Genomic DNA, 17380 nt, shown 5'->3' with positions numbered 1-17380 from the left:
GAATTAAATTAAGACTAGCCCAGAATTAAAACAAATTAAAATTTAAAATTTAAAGTTAAATTAAAACCCCCTCAGTGTTGCTTCCTTGATTATTGGTCTGATGGTGACCTTGGAGTTAATCTATACTCATCTGAGTGCTGATTACTGGTTTTCATGAACACCAACTGGCAGTCAAAAGGCATGACAAAAATTCTTTAATTTCACAACATATAGACAGATTTAACCATAGTTTCAATTGGGAAAATGTGACAATCCTAGACCAGGCCAAATCCAAAAATTCCAGGGAATTTCTAGAAGCCTGGCATTCTGACAAATCAGCCATCAATAGACACATAGACATTAACAACATCTATAGACTATGCAAAAGAGACACTCAACCAGCCCCAAAGAAAAAAAAGACTCCAGCACTTCTCCACCAGTAATCAGTACTCAGATCAGCATAGATTTAACTCCAAGGTCACCTTCAGATCAACAGTCAAGCAATACCCCAATCAAGAAATTGCCACAGAACTATTAGTAAATAGCCCAACCAAAGAATCCCCAAGACACCCACCCAGACAAGCAAGACACCAGAATATAAACAGACAGCAAACATCACAGTAAACAGTGTTAGTAAACACTGATGATGTTACCTAGTTAGGGTAATGAAACGTCTGCAAGAAACAAGCAAGCTCAGAGAGCACCAAGGACCCCTTATTTTGAGAGAGTGAATACTTGCAAATGGCTGATAAAATATAATCAGTTCAAATGATTGTAGATGTCATTCCATTCTATCCCTTTATTAGAAACTGAGCTACATATTACACTGACTGATCATAAAGAACGGTCCAAAGCTGCCAATTTCAAATATTGAAGTCTTTCTTCCACTCTCTGGCTTTAAAGACAAAAATAGTTAAAGTAATCTGTTAAAAAAGTATTTCCCTTTTCTTGCCTTATATCCATAATAAAGACATTTTTTCCAGGAAAAATGAAGTTGTAGCCTAGGCTTTTCTCCTTGCCCTCATTTTCCCTTTTGCTTGGGAAGATTGAAAATATTAGCTTCCTATGGAATAAGCTCTGGGAATACTTAATTGTGTCTCCAATGCTACATGATAAGAATACTGTAAATATTATAACATTACATGTATTTGGCAATATTTAGTAAAGTGAATATGTTTCTTTGACATACTAAGGTATATCCCCATGATTGATTATAATGTAGTAGTCCTCTCTTACCTATTAAGTCACAAATGTGTGAATTATAGTTCTTACTAACCTTACCTAGCATATTGATGGACCACGTTGATTGAGAATGGCATTTGGGAAGATGCCACTAGGAACAATATTGTCTGTTTGTCATCACATACTTTATTCACTAGCAATGGAGAGCTGAAGTTGATGAAAAAAGAGAAGTATTCCATGCCTTAGAAGATGAACTCCAGAAAGCGAAAGCAATTAGTGATCAGATGTTTAAAACACACAAGGAACGTGATCTTGACTTTGACTGGCACAAAGAGAAAGCAGATCAGTTAACTGAGCGGTGGCAAAACGTTCATTCTCAGATTGAAAACAGGTTAGTATTTTCTTTTAAAAAACTGTCTTGACAAGAATAAACTCATCAAGGGAGTATAAAATATTCGCATTGCATGATACTGTACTGTAGGGTGTGTGTAGCTGCCATTAGTTTGGAAGTAGTGATAGAAATTGCATTGGAAAGAAAGTGACAAAATAGGCATCTCTAAATGGTATGCGGGATGGCAGTCGATCTGTCTATCGTTATGTAAACTCAATGAGGTCAGTAAAAGTTGAAGTTGCCCTGTATTTTCTCTTTTCCTCATATCACCTTCCTCCCAGGGCACTTTTCTCAGTGACTCTCTTTTGAGTAGAGAAGCGAATTATGCTCTACAGAAAAATAAGCTGTTACGGAGAGGATTCAGCATTGCCCCCCCCTTTTTTTTCCTACAGTGATATCTCCACTCCATTTTGTATGTGTGTTTAGGTCAAACTTGGGATTAAAGCAGTTGGGCCTGCCATTTATTAGAATAACGCTGAAGTTCAGCTCATGAATAGGGTGAGAAACAGAGGAGTAAGGAAACTTATGGATTACATTTTCAAGATGACTGCTTTTTAGAATATAAAAGTGTGTACACATTAATTAAAAGTAATTGCTAGGCTTTTACATTTGAATTACTGGTTTCAAAATTAATTGTATTCTATAATAAATAATTACACTGAATTAGTCAATCTGGAGGTCCTGTAATAGAAATGGAAAGCACTACAGGCAATAGTGCTTTTGTGGCTTTTTCCAGGAATGATTCTACAGTTTATGAATGTGGTATCTATCTGAAATTCCTTCAGCAACTATTTTCCTGGTGGCCATTGATTCTGAGAAAAGATGCAGCTGCTTTGATGAGTTGGAGATGGATGCTGTGTGAATGTCCCTGCTCCCACTTAGCAACTTATTTTCTTTTGAATCCAAAGCATTGCATAGCTGCACTAATTAAACCTATCACTTTAGTTCAGTTGCATTTAGCATAACATTTAATTATTGCCTACTGTTCCTTAGTCATTGTATTTATGTGTTTGCTTAGGAAACAGGTATATAAAACTTGGCAATACAATGTGATATAATTGACAGAATAGTATTTTCTATAATGAACTTGAATTTAATGAGCTCATGAAAGAATACTGATTGTTTATTCCTGGTTTCCACATTGCAGTTTCCAAATTTACCTAATGAGAAGTAAGTTTAGAGAATAGCCCTCCAGTGGTGGTGGTTCAGAACTGCAAGATAATTTTAAATTACACTTTTTATTTATTTGTAATCGTTCTTGCTTATTCAAATTATTTACTGCCTGGCATTTCAAATGAGGGACAGCCAGAGGTCTCACCTCCCCCCCCCCACCAAAAAAACCCAGAATATGGATCATTATACTGATTTTAGTCTTTATGGAAAGATGTCAGATTATCTAGAAAGTTCTGCTCCTTGGTATATAACTTATAGAAAAGATACAATTCTTGATAATACTTAGCTCAGTTATAGAAGTTATGCTTTCACTGAAATGTGAAACTTTCGTTTTAATAGTTTTGCAGTTCTTCTGTATTAATCCTGAGAAAAGTGCGTAATGAAAGATAACCAAGCGGCATCTTTCCTTTGCCATGAATTTACTAGTGAACTCTAGGAAGCACACCCCCTCAGTTTTAGCCCTTTGTTAATCTATTACATGAAGAAAATAATATGATTTATCTTCAGGTGTTCTACAACTGGAGGATATGTGCCAAGTATTATTACATCTTTATAAAAAAGGCAGTTACTGCAGTATTGTATTAACATAACCATTTGTTCATTTCTAAAATGGCTCTCCTGTCAACTATAGGTTGCGTGACTTGGAGACTATCAATAAATCACTAAAGTACTACAGAGATACTTATGGTGCACTGGATAACTGGATTAAACAAGTTGAAGAAACACAGCAAAAATTTCAGGAAAACCCACCCCAGAACAGTAAAGCTCTGGCGAAACAGCTAAATGAGCAGAAGGTACAATCATGAAAAGTTCCATAATATCACTTGAATGAACCGAATTAATAATTCAGCTGCATTGATCGATTGTATGCCCTTTAATTATTTTTTTTACTTCTAGCGATCACATAGATCTGTCCCTAACCTGGTCTTTTAGGTCTTCCCACAATGAACTCATTATTATCATCACTGTGTCTAAATCCATCCTCTTCTCTTTCCACCATTCCCAGCCTTAGGGCCTTTTCTAGATTGCTAGGTCTTCTGCATAACTTGATTTTGATCATCTGTGCCTCAAGAAAGAACTTTGGGTTGATTTGGCTGAGGATCTTCTGGTTTGTTTTCTTGGCTGTTCACGGTAGTTTTAGGACTCTTCTCCAACAAAGGCATCAATACTCTTAACCTGCATTTTCAAAGTCCAATTAAGCTAAATAGCAATGTTCATTTCAACTATTTAAAACCATCTCATTTTAAATGCTGTATCGTAATGTTGGCATGTGGTTTGAAATAGTTTGATAGCATATGTAATTCTTAACAGATGAAAGAAACAGATTCAATAGATCTAAGCAACATAATGCTTTTCTCTATTTGTTTGCTTAAAGTTATTTAGGAGGAGGAACATGGAAAATGAATGTCTTAAAATAGTTTTTTTTTTAAAAAAAGTACTGTATATTGAATGCCACTACTTATTTTACAGATGCTGGTGTCTGAAATAGAGATGAAACAAAACAAACTAGATGAATGCCAGAAATACTCAGAACAGTATTCAACTGCAGTAAAGGTAAACCTGCAATTGTGTGTGTTTACTTATCAAAGGGAAAAATAGCTGAGTGTAAAGGCAGTCGTTGACTTCCAACCATTCATTTAGCGACTGTTTAAAATTACAAGATCACTGAAAAAGTGACTTACAATCAGTCCTCACACTTAGGACTATCACAACGTCCCCACAATCACTTGATCAAAATTTGGGCCCTTGGCAACCAACATGTGGTTTACAATGGTTGCAACATCCTGGGATCACATGATTGCCACTGGTGAGTTTCCCAGCCGGTTTCTGGCTAGCAAAGTCACTGGGAGAAGCCAGATTCACTTAATGCCATGTGATTCACTTAATAACTGCAGTGATCCTCTTAACGAAAGCGGCAAAAGTTGTAAAACCAGACGCAATTCACTTAACAAGTATATCCTACTTAGCAAAGGAAATTCTAGCCCCAATTGTGGCATAAGTCAAGAAACTACATGTATTAAACCAGGGATGTCAAACTGCCGGCCCATGGGCCGGACGCATCATTTTGCCAGCAATGGCAAAACCGTCCCGATACGTTGCGTGACATCACGTGATGTCGCGAGTTTGACATGTCTGTATTAAACTGTCACGGTGGTCTTTTTGCCATAGTGGTTGCCTGGAAATTTGGGGCTGCTTCCTCTTGTTATTACTCCTCTCCCCATTGTGTAGGGATCTTCATTGGTGTTGCAGGGATAACCATCCTCAGCCTGAGATAAATGTTTTTTATATTACCGAAGAAATATGCAATGACATGAGAGAATCTGCTTTTCTCCAGCTGTGGTAACTCTAGAGTTCAAGAGGAGGGGCTCAGCCCTTGTTGTGTTCAGGTTTTACTACACTAGTATCATGGCCTGTTGTAATGAACTGTGTTTATACTCTGTGATGGATCCTTAATATGGAACATACGATTTATAGTTTTTATGTCCCCTTACCCCATCTCCCTCCTTTCTTTTCTTTTTTTTGGGTAGGATTATGAATTGCAAACAATGACATACAGAGCCATGGTTGATTCCCAGCAAAAATCACCTGTAAAACGCAGAAGGATGCAGAGCTCCTCTGACTTCATTATACAAGAGGTAGGTTATTTGTTTAAGCAGTTACTTATATGCTATTTATATGTTTTCAGACCTAGGCTTCACAGGACAATTCACATTGCAAAACATTAAATGACAGAGGTAGGAAAAAGGAGAGCCACTAAACAAAAGTTATACAAAAGTGGTACCCAGTTAATTAGAACATAAACAGAGGTTTTTGACATATAGGGAGATCAGGGTTTTTTCCCCAACATGAAATTGCAGATAGACAGTTCCTTCTCATCATTTTGTCATTCATTAACATTCTAAGTCAGTGATGGTGAACCTTTTAGACACCGAGTGCCCAAAACCTGCCCCTCCCATCCCCGCTCTGCCCCGCCTGCTCCTGCCCCGCCTCCACCCACCTTGCCCTGCCCTGCCCGCCCCTGTTCCACCACTGCCCCACCTGCCCACAGGGCCACCTACCACCTCCATGACCTGCCGCAGATCGCCCAGACGGCCCTGCAGTGCCATAGCGGCCACTCCCTCCGCCCGCACCCTGCAGCATCATTTGCACACAACGGGGTGGAAGGACGGAGTATTGTCCCTGCTGCCCAGCTGCCATGTCCTTAGATGTGCTGCTCTGCGCGGGCTGCACCTGGGGGGTGACTCTCCTCCAGGGGGGCTGCTGGTGAGGAGGAGGCGACGGGGAGGCAGGGTTGGGGCGACGGCACATGTGCCCACAGAGAGGGCTCTGCGTGCCGCCTCTGGCACACATGCCATAGGTTCGCCACCACTGTTCTAAGCCCTAAGGACACTTGGAGTCAGGACATCAAAACGATTAAGAATGAAGTTGACCAAGATTAGTTAGTATTTTTAATGACAATTTTTTAAAGTTTAGTTTCTGCAAATGAATTACCCCATTTCCAAATAATTCATATATTCAGTGTTTATTTAATAGATGTACATCCCATCTTTATTTTGTACAATTAAAGTTACCTCCTTCCTCCCGTTTTCCCCTCAGCCATGATTCTGTGAGGTAGCCAGACTAAGAGAGAGTGACTGGTCCAAGGTCACCTAGCCAGCTTTCATGCCTATGGAAGGACTAGAATTCAGAATCTCCTGGTTTCTAGTCCTGCAATCTTTGCCACTATACCATATTGGTTCTGAAATAAGAGATGGGTCTAACTTGTGGAGTTCTTGCTTTTTGCTGTATGTCATAGTTTTATTTTTGTAATAATAGCTGTTAACTACATTGGTCCAATTTCTGTGACATACTTGACTGTCTCATGTTGAGGAGAAGTGTGTTGCATGAACTCCAGAACTGGATCAATTGATGCATCCAGTTAACCAGGGAGCTAGATTTAGTTCCAGAAGGCCTGAGCTTGTTTGAGGCTCAGCTCAGTGCCTCTTCTGATGTCTGTGATCTAGATATAGTTCTAGAGAGCCTCTGCGAAAGCCACACTGTTAGAATAATCACATCAGGACAGATCAGTTTATTACAACCGCAAGGCCAGAAAATAATAAAACATGTAATAGTTACCTACAGAAAGTGAATATAAGTAGTCTCTCTTCTAACTTTGTCTACAGTGGTTTTGCAGGTTTTGCCAATGCAGACTTTAAAAAGTAAATGTCTAAATATAAAGGATATCTGTAGTGGCCAGAAGAGTCTAGAAAATGACTACCAGGAACATTGTTTGAGATATCTAGTTACGTGTTGCTGGTACATAGAAATGAGTTAATGCAAATCATGCCTGTTAGACTTTAGAATCTTGACTCTCCTTGTCCACTGTACTGAATGGTAAGAGGTCTCATTTAGAAAACACTGCTAGGATGTATTGCATATGATTACTAAAGCTAGTAGTTTAAAGGATGAAGATTTAAGAATTAAGCAATTAATTCCATGATAGCAATAGCATTTAGGCTTATATACCACCCCATAGCACCGTCTAGGTAACTTACAATGTCAGCATTACTTGCATATTGCCCCTAACAATCTGGCTCCTCATTTTATCAACCTCCGAAGGATGGAAGGCTGAATCAAGCCTTGAGCTCCATCAGGAACGAACTCCAGGCTATAGGCAGAGTTTAACTGCAATACTGCATTTTAACCACTGCATCACCAAGGCTAATCATCATGATGCAATGATTCCTCATGTTTCATTCCTGAGACCATCTGTAGTATTTACTTGAGGCCACGTAAGAGAAACCAAAGTCACTTCTATTCCACAGCTTTGTTACATTGAAGCCCTTTTTCTTATGACTAACAGATGTAGTACATTTCTCAAGCTTGATCACAAAATACCTTCCCTTTCTTTCAGAAATCATAATGGAAGCTACATTTTTTATTTGTCATACTTTGAGCTATTCCTCTGTTTCATTTTAGTTTATGGATTTAAGAACACGCTACACAGCCTTGATAACCTTGATGACTCAGTATATAAAGTTTGCTGGTGATTCCTTGAAAAGGTTAGAGGAGGAAGAGGTAAGTCAATAGATATTATCAGAGGAACAGTAGAACAATAATTTACGTCTTTACGTGAAAATGTAAATATCAGAATTTCTTTATCAGCTTTATGTTATTTATAGGCACTAGTACCGAAACCGGTGTAATAAATGCATTTTGTATGCTTTTTGTATGGCATGCTGCCTCTTTAATAATTCTGATTTGAAAACTACTTAATCAAGGTTAAAGATTACTTTTCACCTTAAGTTGCTAAAACACTTTTCTGTGGTGGGTCTTCATAGGAATCCCTCAGGTACAGAGGAATCGATAAAATTAGCTCCTTTAGGTAAAGTTATGTTCAAAATAAATTTTATTGCGTTGTTAAAGATGCAGAAGGAATTGATGATCTGTCTTTTCCATATATAGTTCTGTCAGGTAATGAGAAACACAATCTCATTAACAAGTCAGAATGTCCTGCTTTGACTTAATAGTTTGCTTATTCATCTTTCAGAAAAACAAATACTATTCTGTAAACAATTGATTGGACCAATTCATCAGAGTTCTTTTATTCTATTAGACTATTTATTTTATTTATTTTTTTATTTTATTTCCATTTATATCCCGCCCTTCTCCGAAGACTCAGGGCGGCTTACAAGCTTAGCAGGAGCCTTCATTCTATGTATATGCCTGCTTGTTAGGGCTTTCACACACACCCCAAGCGGCATTATTACAAAGTCAGCTTAATTGCCCCCAACAATCTGGGTCCTCATGAGAAAAATATACAGGAATCATCCACTAAAACGTTTTAGCATACTTTGTATTTATTGGTCCTAGAGAGTTAGCAAACTGCTCTTTTAAATATCTTTGTGGTGAGTTTTTTTGGATAATTTTGGCATAGGAAATAACTTCATTTATAGGGTTGGAAGTTGGGGAAATAAATAGCAGCCATTCTCCATTTTAAAATGTGTGGCTAGAAAGTGGCCATAAAAAGAGGACATACCAGATGAAGCATGTCATATTGATAATATAGCTAACAATAAAGTCAAATTATTTAGTCTTTGGAAATAGTATTAGCAGGGAAATGTGGATGAAGTCACATGCAAGTAAAGGTTCCTTAATTCATTGCACCATATGTAATATTGAGCAAGACAGTTGTAGAAAATCTTTGTAGAAAGAGTATTGGTGGTTCTGAATCTGTTGCTGGCTGTGAGTGAAAAAGCACAACGAGAAATAAAGAAAAGTGATAAAAATAATAACCATTGGTAGAATCTTGGATGGCAAGATGAAATTATAATTAAGAGATGGGCAACTAACCTACAGAGATCATGCCAAAAAAAGTGTGATTATCATTCAAAAATATAAATTTGAAACCAGTATAAAGATCATTCCCTAGAACAGTGTTTCTAATAGTCCTAGGATGCCTGTGGGTTTAATTGCTTTTAAAATAATTCCAAATAGCTGTAAGATTTCTAAAAGATATATGGGGTCGATTTGCCTAATGATTTGTTTTAATTGGTGTATATTTAAATATAAAGTACAGCAATGTGAATTCTATGTTAGACATAAATAAAATTATAATTTCAGTGGATTTACTCTTTTAAATGGCATAGTCAAGATCTAAACTATTTTAACAAAAATACTCTTGGTTATCCTGTGCTTCCAAAATTAGACGATTACAATGGAACTATAATTATGAAATACTAAAAATAGTGCCGTAACATGTTTCTTTAGAAATTATATATGAAAGTAAATTTTATTGCAATCATTTGAGATCTGATGGAAATTCAGTTCTATTTACATAAATAGTTTTTTTGATTGAATATGACTATTAAATAGGGAAGCAGAAGTGGGAAAATCTGACTTTCGACTGGCACCTATATGCTAGTGTATACTCAGATAAAACAAAATGTACGATTTTAGAATAAGGTTCTTCTGTTTCCATTTGGATAGGGGGGGAAAAATGAAAAAAAATTACTACATGGATTTAAATAATGATTATTATTTTTATTTTATTTATTTTAATCCCATTTATATCCCGCCCTTCTCCGAAGACTCAGGGCAGCTTACACTCTAAGCACAAATCCATGTGCTTAGCAATAGCCTTCGTTCTATGTATATGCCTGCTTATTAGGGCTTTCGCCCCCCCCCCAAGCGGCATTATTACAAAGTCAGCTTATTGCCCCCAACAATCTGGGTCCTCTTTTTTTTTTTTTAATTCCATTTATATCCCGCCCTTCTCCGAAGACTCAGGGCGGCTTACAAGCTTAGCAGTAGCCTTCATTCTATGTATATGCCTGCTTATTAGGGCTTTCACACACACCCCCAAGCGGCATTATTACAAAGTCAGCTTATTGCCCCCAACAATCTGGGTCCTCATTTTACCTACCTCGGAAGGATGGAAGGCTGAGTCAACCTTGAGCCTGGTGGGATGCGAACCTGCACTAATTGCAGGCAGCTGGTGTTACTTATGGTAGAAGGATATGTTTATTCCCTAATTAAATCAGCTTTCTGGTTCACTGAGTTTATGAGAGTATTTTCAGATGCCTAACCGAATCAAGAATTGTCATATGTACTAAAACGTTCCTTTTCATATTCGACTAACCCTAACATGCCAAAATGCTTTTTTTTCTTGCATGATGATGTGTATTGCTGAGAAGTTATTCTACTTTAGCTTTCAAGCACAGACACATGCAAGTATGCTTTGGGGCAGAAACTTCAAATCCTTGAGCTGCTCTTGTCCTGAATGAGCAGAGAATTCTTCTTAAGGACATCAGTTGGTGGACTCCTCACTGCCGCTTTTTCTTTACTCTTATGGTGGCTTTCTGAGTGGGACAGTGGTGGTGGGCAGCAGTCGGTGTGGCTGAAATGCTGTAGATAATAGTGTAAGTATTTCGGCAACCATGCGTCACCATTTCAATGTGTTTCAGTACTATTATTAAAACATATGATCATACTTCTTTCTTCTTTTATTTTTAAGACTCTGAAAAGTAAGGAGGCCCTTGTGCGTGGGGAATTTTCTAACCTGGAAGAACAGCAGAAAGCAGTACTGAATGAGAACAAGAAACTTATGGCAAGAATAAATGAGCTTGAGAAGGCTCTGGAGGAGATAAGGAAACAGAAGCTGCAGCTGGAGGAAGAACTTCCAAAAGTCAAAGAAGATGCAGAAAGGGAATTAAGGAAGCAGCAGAAAAAAAGCGAAGAGATTTGTCTTCAGAAAGCTAAGGCTGAGCAAGAAGCAAAACGAATTTCCATGGAATTAGAGGATGTCCTTAAAGAGAAAGAAGCTGCGGAGCAGGAGTTAGAACGGGTGAAACAGCTGACTTTGAAAGCTGAGGTTCAAAGAAATGCAGTTGAAGAAAACCTTAGGGCTTTCAGAATTCAGCTAGAAGAAAGTAACATGATTCGAAAAACTTTTGAAGAACATTTAAGAAGGAAAGACACAAGTCTTCAGGACCTGGAGCAGCAAAAAAAGGCTTTAATGGAAGAGCTGAAGAAAAAAACAGCTGAAGAAGAGAAGCTTATGAAGCTAATTAAGGAAATGGAACGTGATCTTGAAATGCAAGGTAGTTCAGTGAAAAACAAGTTCAGAGAAAAAGAAATAACTGACATCAGAAGGCAAATTACTATAATAGGAAAAGAAACTTGCTCAGACATTTTCAGAGAAAAGCAAGACATAAAGAACATAGAGGAATTCCAACAAATAGTAGATGAACTAACAGTGGCCAACAGAAAGTCTGAAAAAATAATTAAGGATTTAAAATACGAACTTCATGAACTTGAGCTACAGAATGCATCCTCTGAAGAAAAGGCTCGTTTATTAAAAGAAAAACTAGATGAAGCCAATCATTCTCTCAGACGTCTTAAAATAGAGTTGGATCAGAAAGAACTGGTTGAGCAAAGTTACTTGGAGCAACTAAAAGAACTTGACAAGCAGCTGCAGAAAGCCACAGGCAAAGCTGAAGAAGTAATGCAGGAATCCATGGAACTTAAAAGAATCAATATGAATTATCAGGAAGACTTGAGGTCACTGCACAAGGAAAAGGCACAGCTAAAGAGGGAGCTGGAGGAATTGTCAAGGACACACACAGAAATCGAAATTACTGTTCAGCAGTTGCGTTCACAGATTGCTTCTCTTCAACAAGAAAAAATGATAGCTGAACAGAGAACTATATCATGCAAAGGGGAAGCAAGCAGCCTGCAGGAGCAGTTTAGAAAACTGCAGGAGCAACTGCTTCAAAAAACAAGAGACGAGAAAGAGAGCCACCTGACTATTCAACGACTGAAAGATGACCTAGCCGACAGTAATCACTTGGTAGAAAAATTAAAGCAAAAGGTGGATGAGCTTACGAGGTGGAATAGTGAAACCAAACTTATGATGACCGAAGTGCACACTGAATCGGAGAGGATAGTTCTGGAGAGACAGATTATTGACAGGAAAAATGACGAATTGAAAGCTTTGGTTGATAGCTTCAAAGAGCAGCTCCGGGTTACAAATGAAGAGCTACACAAACAGATCATAATTGAGCAAGAGCACTTGGATGAAATCAAGAGATTAGAAGATGAGTTAGTCAATGCAAAAGATGTAATTAATGAGTATAAGCAGAAATGTGATAGGGATATCACTTATAACATGAATACCGAGATGGAGCTGAGAAACCTAAACACCCAGGTGAGTACATTCACTATGGAACTTAAAATGAATGAGCAGAAAATCCAGCAGCAACAAGCTCATATTCAAGAACTCAACAATAAGATAAAGAAGCTGCAAGATGATTTCCACCAGAAGACTTTAGACGAGCAAACGGCACGTAAAAAGATGGCATTGCTCCAGGAAGAGTCAATTAAATATAAGCATTCTGCCGAAGAGTTTAAGAAGAAGTTTGATAAACTCTTGGAATCGCACAACATTGCTGAAAATGACATTTCAGGTATAAGGATGGAATGCATCACTTTACAGCAAGAGAAGCATATGGCTCAAGAAAACATCAGAATGTATCAGATTCAGATTGAAGATTTGCAGAACAGACTTCAGAAATGTCGCGATCAGCTACAACAAGGGAAACATGCAGAAATGGAACATTTGCAGAAATACCGCAAACTAGAAGAAGAATTCCAGATGCAGAAACGAACAATGGAACACTTGAAGCACCAAATAGATCTGCAGAAAAGAGAGCACTGCAATCAGTTGCGTTTGTTTCAGAACGAGATCAGCAAAAAGAACATCCAGTTGGACTTTGGATTGAAAGGACTTGACTATGGTTACTTGGGAGATGCCTCTCTGAGAGATTTTGAACAACGTAAAGCGTGCACAAATACTTCTCCTTTATTAAGAAGACGGCAAACTGAGATAAGCAGCCCAGGTTGTAAATCTGAACAGCTACTAGCTCAGAAATTGCAGATGGTTTCTACTGATTCATTGTCACGAGAAAAGCCTTTCCAACTGTCTGGAATCTCACACTCTTTGGGAAGTGGAGTAAACCAACAATCGTATTCGGAGTATGTTTCCCAAATGAGTACACAATTTGAAATCAGCATTGATAACAACAAACCTGCCACAAGATTATCAGAAATAGATAATTTGAGAGATGGCAAATTCCTCAGTTCACGACATGAAGAAAGTTATGAAATGGGATTAGGGAAACAACTGCATCCATTGGAGGTACACCATACAATTTGATATTTATGGCCTTCGTTGTCCTTTCTGCCTTAGCACTTCTCTTTTCTTCTTCTGAAGGTTCTCCATTTATTTAAAAGATGGTATCCGATCTGTAGAAGAACATAGTTATTTAGATGTACTTTACACCCATGTGTCTGGCTAACTATGCTAAATGTGTAGATGTTTTGCTGTTGTAAAGATAAATATGCACAATTCAAATCCACATCTACATTATGAGATTTGCAACAAAAAAAATCCCCCTCCTAAAAAAGTTTCTGTTCAGGATTCCCTACTAATCCCATCCCCTTTGCATGTTTTCCCTCTCTTCCTGTTGTCACTTTTATTGTGTGGCGCATTCACCCTTAACTAAGCTTGTATTTTTGTCCTTTTAGATTTTTTAAGTACATTTTTTGTACATTTGTAAAAGATGACTTTTCCTTGGACACACCAATGTCCAGTTTTGGCTACAGTCCTACTATTATGGATCATGACACCTATCTATTAGCTGGAGTAATGACCACCAGTTGCAATTTTTAAATCAAATACACCAAAGCATAATTCTTTTTCTGTCCTTTTCTATGTTTTCATTCAGCTTTCCTGCTCGTACAGCTTCTGTGTTGTCAGCACTAATAAATTGGCTGATATTGTTTGCTGTTTGTATTCTACATTCCTCCCTCCCACTTACTGTAATGATATGATGCTGCTTTTTAAATGTAACGTCCTTCACTATATTAAAAAAATTCCTGTTTACAGATAGCGAACAGCAAGCAGTATGGTGTACATGCTGAAGCTTCTACATTTAATCAAGAAAATGGCAAGACATTTGGTAATGAAGGAAGACTTCTTGAGGGATACAGAGCATCAGAAGGGTTTAGGAGTGAAGATATTTCAAAGATCAGTACTGCCTTAGAGGAGAAGCAAGCCAAGGAGATTCCTATTGAATATGATAAGATAAAATTTCAAGGCCTCCGAGAGGAAGTAAATGCCAGGCAGTTGATTGAAGTTAAACTTCTAGACCTGACCACAGCTGGACAGCTCCATTTAGGGAAGAAGGCAATTGCTGAGGTGCAAAAAGACCTTGAGATTTTTTTAACAAAGCCTACTGCAGTAGCTGGGCTGTATATAGAAGCTAGCAAAAACAAGATCTCACTTGCTTCTGCAGCTAAACAAAGAATAATTGATAAAACTTCAGCTTTAGTATTGTTAGAAGCCCAGGCTGCCACAGGTTTCATCATTGATCCCATAACTGGTAAAAAATTGTCAGTGGATGAATCCATCATCAGCGGACTGGTAGATTATGAATGGAAAACTAGGCTTCTGGAGGCGGAAAAGGCAGTTTTAGGTTATCTGTTTTCCGGGAAAAAGTTGTCCGTTTACCAAGCAGTGGAAAGTAGAATTTTAGAAAGGCAAAAGGGCAAAAACATTCTTGAGGCTCAGATTGCCACTGGGGGAGTCATTGACCCTATCAGAAGTGTCCGTATTCCTCCTCAGATTGCCATCGAGCTAGGCTTGTTGAATAACACAATGCTGAAATATTTACACGAACCTTCCAGTAACAAAAAAAGCTTTGAGAATCCCAATAACGGGCAAGCCATGTATTATAATGACCTGCTGAAATTGTGTGTGTTCGATGTAGCCAGCAAATGCTTCCTACTTCCAGTTGGGGAGAGGAAAACAAGCACTCCGTCTGCAGAAAAGATTTATAAGGTATCTGTGGTTGACGTTAACACTGGTGCGGAAATGACTTCCTATGAAGCATATAAAAAGTCCCTGATTGACAAAAGTATGTACCTTGAGTTGTCTGGACAGGAATTTCAGTGGAAAGAGTCCACGTGCTTTGATGCCAGTGGAAATTCTTACTTTGTTCTGACAGACCTGAAAACGGGGCTGCAGTTCAATATTGATGAGGCCTTAATTGCTGGCCAAATAGACAGGGTGTCAGTCAGCAAGTACAAGGAAGGGCATCTTACAGCCAGTGAGCTTGGGGACATTTTGCTGACCAATTCCAAGCCACGTACCGATCTCCATAGTCCCATTGCTGGGGTCTGGCTGCCTGAGACAAATGAAAGAATATCTATTGCAAAAGCTTCTCGCAAAAACCTGGTGGACAGGAACACTGCGCTGAGGTGTCTGGAGGCTCAAACCTGCACAGGAGGGGTAATTGATCCCTTGACTGGAAAGAGATACCCAGTGGCGGAAGCCTTGCAAAGGGAGTTGATTGACGAGGCGTGTGCTAAACACCTTCGGCAATGTGAACTGATTTTCAGTGGCATTAAGCATCCTTTATCCAACAGTGTTCTCTCGGTCACCGAAGCAATCAATAAAAACCTTGTAGACAAAGAAGTAGGCACTCGCTGCTTGGAGTATCAGCATTTGACGGGCGGGTTGATAGATCCCAAATCTCATTCCAGGTTGTCAATGGAGGATGCCATCAAGAATGGCCTCATTGATGCTGTTACTGCCACAAAAACTCAAGACGATAAATTCTATGCAAAAAGCCTGATGTGCCCTAAGACCAAAAAGCAATTAACCTATCAGGAAGCTCTCCAGGGAGCTGTTTTTGACTGCTATACAGGGCTACGCTTGCTAGAAGCCTCGGAGATGATTTCCTCAGGTATATCGAGGCTTTATTATTCTACCCAGTAACTAAACTAAACACTGAGGAGCCTTTTTTTATTTTTTTTGAGACAGAACTTCTGTAGCAATAAACAGATTATTTCTAAGACTATACAGGGAGAATACCCCACAATCACTAGCACTGATGACGTTACCTTGTTGGGTAGTTGAATGTTTTCAAGTTTACAACCAAGTTCAGAGACTCTGCACCAAGGATTTCACAGTTCAACCCTGAGTTACAGATACTCTCTTCTCTTGGAACTAAGTTCCATTCTGTGGTAAGGGACAAACTGTCACATCATGGAAATAATTCCCACTTACATAATTGTACAACATGGTGGAGGGAAAAAATATCACTCAAACTCTAAACCTTGCAACACAGTTTGGCTTTGCTTATAAATGGTGGTTTGCATACTCTAAATCTAGTATTGCTCTGTGCTTGTAACCTTAGAACACAATAAAATTTAGATATTTCTATGTTTCATTGATTTCTCTGGAAGATTTAAATTCATGCTTAATTTTTCTCATAATGTAACTGTACTTCAGTTATGGCTGGATTGTGCTTCAGATGCTGTTTTGTATAAATAAAAATAGTAGCTTATAGAAAGATGAATTATATTGATACGTTTCGCTTCATTCTAATCTGTTTTTTGCCATTCCAGCTGAACTTTTAATTTTTTTTAAAAAAATATATATATTCCATTGTAATCAAATCAGTGTACAGTATGTTATTAAAAATTGTGAATTTCAGTATTTCAATCAAAGTTGAGTAGAGTAGAGAGCTAAGTGTGTAGACACTTAAATGCTATTTTTATAACAACTTCTGTCAGTTTTCAGGGAATAGCAAAACATGAAATTATACATTTGCAAGGGTTTATAGATTGATTATATGAAAAAATAAAAAGGGTAAAACATGCAAATTTCTATTAAGCTGAGTTTGTCAAAGTAAGGTAGTACAATCCTAGGTACTTGATAATGAATTATAATCACTGAGGCCTATACCTTAGTTTTAACATTTAAGATTGCTCAGTCAAAAAATTTAAGGACAGTTTTATACTCCTATCATATCAGTTAAAATGATTTTTTCTCTCTTTTGGCACTTGAGTCTTTACATTTCTTCTAATTGGAGCCTTAAATTATCACTAGAGATGGCTATACAATTGTCAAACTGGGGTTCCTGTCTGATGGATTAGTTATTGCCTGATGAATAAAAATTGTATGACACTTTGTCTATGGGAAAAGGTTTTAGGTGTTTTATATTATTGAAGTGTGGTAACCTGTTTAACTGCATGATATCAGGTGTGGATTTATAGCTAATGCAAAAGCTGCGATTTAAAAAAGTTTCCCTTCCCATTGTTTGGGAG

General features: G+C 38.0%; 2 protein-coding genes across 2 annotated transcripts in view; both read left to right on the top strand.

Moving 5' to 3' along the window:
- Positions 1-17380, top strand: part of DST (dystonin) — a 315143-nt gene that overhangs the window by 144809 nt on the left and 152954 nt on the right. The window contains exons 28-32 of the mRNA XM_081346025.1: positions 1359-1552; positions 3357-3519; positions 4196-4279; positions 5254-5361; positions 7685-7783. Of these exons, the coding sequence (XP_081202151.1) occupies positions 1359-1552; positions 3357-3519; positions 4196-4279; positions 5254-5361; positions 7685-7783 (648 nt within the window). The remainder of the gene's footprint in view (positions 1-1358; positions 1553-3356; positions 3520-4195; positions 4280-5253; positions 5362-7684; positions 7784-17380) is intronic.
- On the top strand, positions 10433-17002 carry LOC308660131 (uncharacterized protein; the record flags this gene model as incomplete). Its single annotated transcript, XM_081314350.1, has 3 exons — positions 10433-10438; positions 10722-13403; positions 14154-17002. 3 exons carry the CDS (start codon positions 10433-10435, stop codon positions 16044-16046), a joined length of 4581 nt encoding a protein of 1526 aa, XP_081170476.1. The 3' UTR covers positions 16047-17002.

The sequence above is a fragment of the Vipera berus genome (genome assembly GCF_964194415.1).
Source record: "Vipera berus genome assembly, chromosome: 1".
Taxonomy (NCBI): domain Eukaryota; kingdom Metazoa; phylum Chordata; class Lepidosauria; order Squamata; family Viperidae; genus Vipera; species Vipera berus.
Note: the sequence above shows the minus strand (reverse complement) of the source record. Positions and strands in the feature narration are given on the sequence as shown.